The sequence below is a fragment of the Perkinsus marinus genome, assembly GCF_000006405.1.
Source record: "Perkinsus marinus ATCC 50983 genomic scaffold scf_1104296975926, whole genome shotgun sequence".
NCBI lineage: Eukaryota > Perkinsozoa > Perkinsida > Perkinsidae > Perkinsus > Perkinsus marinus.
In genome coordinates this window covers 84,566-91,894 of record NW_003200605.1, presented here as the reverse complement: position 1 = coordinate 91,894, position 7,329 = coordinate 84,566, and the positions used below count along the sequence as shown (strand labels likewise).

At 46.9% G+C, this 7,329-nt stretch overlaps 1 protein-coding gene across 1 annotated transcript in view; it reads left to right on the top strand.

Moving 5' to 3' along the window:
* Positions 1-2,264: 2,264 nt before the first annotated feature.
* Positions 2,265-7,329, top strand: part of Pmar_PMAR004453 (rage-1, putative) — a gene marked incomplete at both ends in the record, with an annotated part of 9,327 nt that continues 4,262 nt past the window's right edge. Inside the window, 12 exons of the mRNA XM_002764953.1 lie at positions 2,265-2,342; positions 3,397-3,454; positions 3,599-3,746; positions 3,802-3,876; positions 5,489-5,588; positions 5,793-5,854; positions 5,945-6,081; positions 6,529-6,593; positions 6,643-6,730; positions 6,779-6,893; positions 6,935-7,024; positions 7,070-7,191. Coding sequence (XP_002764999.1) covers positions 2,265-2,342; positions 3,397-3,454; positions 3,599-3,746; positions 3,802-3,876; positions 5,489-5,588; positions 5,793-5,854; positions 5,945-6,081; positions 6,529-6,593; positions 6,643-6,730; positions 6,779-6,893; positions 6,935-7,024; positions 7,070-7,191 — 1,138 coding nt within the window. The remainder of the gene's footprint in view (positions 2,343-3,396; positions 3,455-3,598; positions 3,747-3,801; positions 3,877-5,488; positions 5,589-5,792; positions 5,855-5,944; positions 6,082-6,528; positions 6,594-6,642; positions 6,731-6,778; positions 6,894-6,934; positions 7,025-7,069; positions 7,192-7,329) is intronic.

The window sequence follows — 7,329 nt, the reverse complement described above, 5'->3', positions numbered from 1 at the left end:
CCTCAGAGCCAGTCCTTTTCCAGAAGTTACGAACATATTTTGCCGACTTCCCTTATCTACTTTGTCCCACGGACCAGAGGCTTCTAACCTTGGAGACGTGATGCGGTTATGGGTACGATCAGAGAGTGCGAATAAATCTATCCCTTGGATTTTCAAGGGCCAGCGAGAACACTCCAGACACCCTGTTAGACAATGTGCTATTTCAGTTCGAAAACCCTATCTCCAGATGATATGATTCCAGGGTAAGTCGAACTGTTAAAAAGAAAAGCCAACGGTTCTGTCACTCCCATCACCAGAATTTCAGATGATTGTGGTGACGGCTCTCAAGGGTCCAGAAGAGGTCCACAAGAGATAGCACTGCTATCATAACAGTACGATGAGGTTGGGAGAAGCCACCACCATGTCACAACTTGATGCGACTGATACTGAATCAGCGGAGGGATAGCAGTACAAAATCCGAGCACAACAAACAACACATTGTCATTCACCGTCAACTTGACGGTAAATGAAAATCCGTCTACTTGAAGTAGGGTTGATCCGAGCAGGACGATTTTAAATCCTGACGTATAATTCACATCACAAAGGGTAAGCGCAGGAGTCTGTGCTGATTAACGGGAGCTACTGTTGATGGTGAAGGGCGAGAGAATCCGTGCATATAACCTAACCCGACATATAAGAAGAAGAAAAAGGGATAAGTTCAATTCTTGGGTGCATTAATAGCATTTTCATAATAGAAATCTTACCAAAACCAATGTTATTGTCAGACACGGCAGCTACCTTCCTCAATCCGAGCTCCACGGACTAGATGCGGATCAGAGAAGAGCCTTCACAAAGATCGTTGCGGATGCCAGGGCCACACTCGCGAGCGGTGAGGTACCTGAACAAAGATATTTTCACACCACCGGAGATGCCGGAACAGGCAAATCGCACCTACTTAAAGCAATCATCCGCGAAGTGGGGGACGGCACACCTGACCAGGTGATCCTCGCCTGAAATGGTATGCCCGCTAAACAAATCGCTGGTATGACAGTTATGTGACATAACTTATGTCCACTCAGCAACTGGTACGGAGGGCGGCCTACGGCCGCCCCGCAAGCCCTCAGTGCTTCACGCTTTGCAATCGGAGGGTTTTCGGGGTTGGCCGTTTTCCTCGATTTTGCCAAGTGCACAAAACGCGCTGTTGAGGAAGTGCAAGATTTACCAAGTTCTCCAAGTTAGCGGTCTCAGCCTTTATTGAAGGTTCTCAGGCTGTGCCTGTGACTCCAGTGGTTGTCGTTGATGCTGGTGGCTGTGGTCACCATGATCATAACAAGAATCCTTGTAGAACCGCAGTCGCGGAGCGAGCCAAGCGAGCGGAGCATATACCGTAACAACAGGCACTTTCGCGTTGTGCGTGCGTGCGTGCGTGCAGAGTTATTCTGGCTTAACTACGAAGCGTGGGAGGCTATCAGCTAAATCAAATAACTCCTCTGTATGCGGAGGTGTTGGGGAAAATGGGAAAACTAGATTATGCGAGCCGATCGAAGAGATATGCACGAAAAGCTTTAATGATGGAGAAATGTCCTACCCGGGGATCAAACCGGGGACCTATGTAAAATTCATTGATTGAGACGTGGATTCCGCTCCTTCGTCACGAAGGCCTATTTGTCCTTGAACTCGCCCTTCCCCCGCGTAGCTGGGCTTATTCTGCACGCATGCGCTAATGTGGCCGAGCTGCAACCCTCACTCCCTTTGCGCACACATACACAATTGCCCATGAAAAATGGCACCTCATTTGCGACAAGTCCGGAACGCGGTAGCCATGTCTCAGGGAGGTACACATAGCCAGCGAGACGATGAGGCTGCGAGAATGAGGGTTGGAGAATGTCTTGGATGGATATATTCGTAACAGGGACATGCTCTTTGCATGTGGACGCTTGTTTGAAACATATTCGATGGATGCTGAAGTTATTAGACATCCAACGAAACACCACACTGAAAACGAAGCTCGATACAATAGTAGTTGGGAATTACTCAGTCCTCTCGATATTTCCACAATGGATAGTGGAATGGCGAATATCACCCTCAAACTGAAAGGGGTCCATTTTGTTAGTCACAAGGGTGTTACTGCTTCTAGACATTGTGCGCGATTGCACGTATGTGCATGGCTGATCATCCATTCTCCCGAATAAATTAAGACAGAGATCTTTACAACTTCTTCTAACTTGTGTTATCGACTAAGAGTCACAGCCAAGCAACACAAGGGGCATCGTCTATAGTTGGGAATGACCCGTCCTGCCTCTATTTTCACAATGGACGGTGGGGTGGCGAACATCACCCTCAATCTGAAGGAGTTCCAAATAGTTAGTCACAAGGGGCATCGTCCATAATTGAAAATTACTCAGTCCTCTCTATATTTCCACAATGGATGCTGGCTCAATCCGAAGGAGGTGCATGTTGTTAGTTATGAGGAGCATCGTCCATTGTTGGGAATGACTCAGTACTCCTATATTTTCACGATGGATAGTGGTGACGGATATCATCCTCAATCTAAAGGAGGCCCACATAGTTAGTCACAAAAGACATCGCCTATAGTTGGGAATTACTCAGTCCTCTAGATATTTCCACAATGGATAGTGGAATGGCGAATATCACCCTCAAACTGAAAGGGGTCCATTTTGTTAGTCACAAGGGTGTTACTGCTTCTAGACATTGTGCGCGATTGCACGTATGTGCATGGCTGATCATCCATTCTCCCGAATAAATTAAGACAGAGATCTTTACAACTTCTTCTAACTTGTGTTATCGACTAAGAGTCACAGCCAAGCAACACAAGGGGCATCGTCTATAGTTGGGAATGACCCGTCCTGCCTCTATTTTCACAATGGACGGTGGGGTGGCGAACATCACCCTCAATCTGAAGGGGTTCCAAATAGTTAGTCACAAGGGGCATCGTCCATAATTGAAAATTACTCAGTCCTCTCTATATTTCCACAATGGATGCTGGCTCAATCCGAAGGAGGTGCATGTTGTTAGTTATGAGGAGCATCGTCCATTGTTGGGAATGACTCAGTACTCCTATATTTTCACGATGGATAGTGGAGTGACGGATATCATCCTCAATCTAAAGGAGGCCCACATAGTTAGTCACAAAAGACATCGCCTATAGTTGGGAATGACCCGTCCTGCCTCTATTTTCACAATGGATAGTGGAATGGCGAATATCACCCTCAAACTGAAGGAGTTCCAAAGAGTTAGTCACAAGGGGCATCGTCCATAATTGAAAATTACTCAGTCCTCTCTATATTTCCACAATGGATGCTGGCTCAATCCGAAGGAGGTGCATGTTGTTAGTTATGAGGAGCATCGTCCATTGTTGGGAATGACTTGTTGGGATAACAACGGTTATCGGCTCAGTCTTCTAGACGGCAGCGAGTCGAACGACAGAGGCAGGCGACGTGCGATCAGCTGCTGAGTGAGTTCGCTTGGCCAAATCATGAGATGCCAAGCGATGACCAGATAGTATCTATGGAGAAGACGAGCATAGCATGGTGTTGCGGGGGAATAGATGATCACTCACTTGCAGTTTATTGTTCTTCGCGACGGTGCGCGAAATCAGGCTGGTGGCATGCTGATTGTGCCAAACTCTGGGCTGATGCCACTTCGACCGAGGCTCCCGATCTGGAGGATGAGACCATACCTTGGTACTGCCCTAGATGCACATCACGTAAGGGTCGTAAACGTAAGAGGCGGGAAGAACACTTGAGGTAAGCGTAGAGAGCTGTTATTGACGCTTGAAGGATAGGTTCGATATCTGAATAGATACGATAGGGTGAGGATTTCTGAAGGATTAACGGCTGATGTCAAGCCCACTATCTACTCAATTTCGATGACTAAGTATAACTTACTGCATGTAGATCTTTCACATCAATTAGTTCCGGATTGTACTTCATCAGATGAAACGAGACTTTAGTTGAGAAACATAGATTGAACCCAATCGAATCAGAGATTCCAACTTTAAAATCACCATCGCGATAGCTCTACGAATGATTCGCCACAGAGCATGTAGCAAAAATTGTGACACCGCCCCCCCAACGCAACGAGGAAAACACGAAGCTAAAGCTAGTGGGAATTGTTTAGTGCTGGAACCGCGTCAGTACATCTATCAATATCTATGAATCACGAACTATAATACAAATAACACAAATACGCCAGTGATACACCTATCATGAATTAGGTAAATTCTCACACGTGCTAGCACACGTTCAGCACGCCGATACATAGCTAAAATAAAACACGGCGTAGAGTCAAATTTCTCGAATGATGCATTGTCAACAAGTCATAGAAACACATGATATGCCTGATAAGTCATTGGTCAAAATTGAATAGTCCAGTTATCAAAGCTTGAGTATTAGCAACTTCTAAGAGGCTTCATAAATTTATGGAGTTCATGGCATGAACAGTCTGCGAAATAGATCGTAGTGGCGGGCGAGATTTGAATTCATCTTCCTTAAATCTCGGACGTGCCACTGTGGCTCAGCCACAATTAGTTTCCTAAACATTTCAACCTCTAAGAGGCAATGGCCCATTGCCAATGGGAGATCATTTTTGAGACGGTTATCTTGGAGAACTTGGTAAATCTTGCACTTCCTCAACAGCGCGTTTTGTGCACTTGGCAAAATCCAGATCTCCCTGGGTGGGGAATCTCCACTGAGGATCGTAGGTTCTAATACCAGTAAAAGACAAAGTGTGTGCGAGGTACGGCTTGTAGAGCTTATAAAGCTCATGTTATTGAAAATTGCATGTAAAGCCTAACGCTTGAGAGCACCAAATTGAAGACGCTGAGAAACCTGGATTGAGTTCGACGGTCGACCTGTATGGTAGGCTCCGATCCCGGCAGTCGGCTCTGGGAGAGCCTCCGCTGCGGGGGCTCGTCGCTACTACGCGTGTCAAGGCTTGAGCACGATAGGCTGAAGTATTTTGCAGTACTTGCATGAATGATAGGCACACGTCGCAGGTCAACTACCACCAAGCACTGCATGCAATGTGACCAGTATAGAGGTGGAGGTGTAGGAAACGAGCTTTAACTATCTGCCTCATGTCCGGAGCAGCTGGCAGCTCTAATGCAAAAGATGCCGCGCCACAGCATTAGATCACTGGTGCCATACATGCTACGCACTAAAATGTTAGTACTTGTTGATGTTAATCACAGTACGCAACGAACAAGGAGTAATAAACACACGATATGGACCATATCATATGGTGCGCCACAATATGTAGAAAATGCAAGTGCACGTAAGTAAGCAAGATTGAGTTGAACGCACCTTATGTGAAAAACCAGGATGTGAACTGTGAAACAAACTAGCGTAGTGTGGATAGTAAAGAGCCCGCAGTAATTCATGCGAAAATGATTCAAATCGAACTGGTCAATAAAAACTTTGCATTTTTGCAGCCGTCGTCAGGCCATTAGTTGTCGCTTGTCGCGTCTGGGGTTTTGTCGCTCGCCCAGTGGGTCCCTCCCCACGGTGGCTCGCGGATCTGTCGATCCCCAAGAGGGTTGTTCCACCGAGGAAAACGGCCAACCCCGAAAACCCTCCGATTGCAAAAGCGTGAAGCACTGAGGGCTTGCGGGGCGGCCGTAGGCCGCCCTCCGTACCAGTTGCTGAGTGGATAAACTTTCGAGGTGATTGGTGCCGGTGAACCCTCTCACTGGTGCGGATGAGCCCCCTATGCGAGAGACGAGGGGACAACGCGCGCAGAGGAGGCACTGAGACTCAGTGACTGAGTGCACAATGACTTAAAGATGCTATTAGGAACCAAATTGGAGCGTGGACAGCGACGGCCATGCCCCAAAAGTAGACAAGGATCCTTCCGAGTAAAAAGCGGGCCGAAGACCCGCGTATAACCTCCTTAATCATCCCCCTAGCGATTTGCCCACGTTTGATCCGTAAACTGCCCATCATAGGCAGTCCATGTCGGGGCCGCCGGTCGCGCTCGAGACTCTCGAGCGAGCGAGTCGAGTCGAGAAGATGATGACAAGATGGCAAGAATTCGCAATGTGCGTGGAAAAGATAACGGCGGCTGGCGCTCGGCGCACTTTCCGTGAGGGTATTCCACAAATTGACATTTAGAATTGCAGTATTGCAGTGTGATAGGACATACACAAGTAAATATGATAACCAGTCAAATTACAGTGCCCTCCCATTGTGTTGCTTGTTGTTGATGGCAACTTACATCTACAATGTCTCAATGGAGTGCACCACTTAGAATCAACGTTCTCAGTAGTTCGGTGGAATTTCCATACAGTTGAACTCGCATCAGTGTCACCACCGGTTGACTTGAATTGAACGCAATTTTGTGTAGTACATTTCACGCCGATAGAGTGTGTCAAGATTGGCTTGTTTCCGACAAGGAGGGAACGACTGTTGTACCAAGACTTAGTCGCACATTCGTTGTCTTCTTTTCAAGAATCCCCGATACAACTGCTATTCTGAGAAAGGCCTATTCCAGTTGATGTTCTGTCTTGCATGAATCACTATCGACTCTTAGGCAAAAAAGGGGAGGGCACATTTTCTGAGGTCCTCCTAGGTCGCCACATAAGAAGCAACCAGGAAGTAAATACTACAATAACTCTCCTCAATAAGAGAGCTCTCTTCCTTCCAGGTTGCCATAAAGTACTTGAAAAATAAATTTCATTCAATCGATGCTGTGAACTCCTTCAACGAGATCAGGGCCTTGCGAATGCTCAGGGGTATTTCCTACGGCTTGCGAGTGTCAATGGTCGATGAGCTCTCATTAGATCATCCGAACATCGTGAGATTACTAGACGTTCTGTATGACATCACCACGGGCAGCTTGGCGCTAGTGTTGGAATTGATGGATATGAACGTTTATGAGGCGATAAGAGGGAGAAAGTGAACCAAACAGCGGAAGGGGTTCACATCAAATTCACAAGATACTATTTTCCGGAGCTCCGTGTGGGTCGGTGGATGACGCAGTTGCTTTGCGCTGTAGAATTCCTACATGGAAAAGGGCTCTTCCACAGGCGAGCTCTTGGCAGGAAATGGTTTCAATGAAGTATCAATTTCAGAGATATCAAACCAGAGAACCTATTATTGCACCAATACGACACGTTGAAATTGGCAGATCTCGGGAGTTGCAAAGGTGTGTATGAATCGTTTTTCGATCACATCTTTAACGAAGGTATTGACTGTAAGCAACCCTTCACTGAGTACATCTCGACACGATGGTATCGGGCACCTGAGTGTCTTCTTACGGACGGGTATTATTCAGCAGGGATGGACATATGGGCGTAATAAAGTGCAAGCTGCAGGGATCGAACTCGGGCCG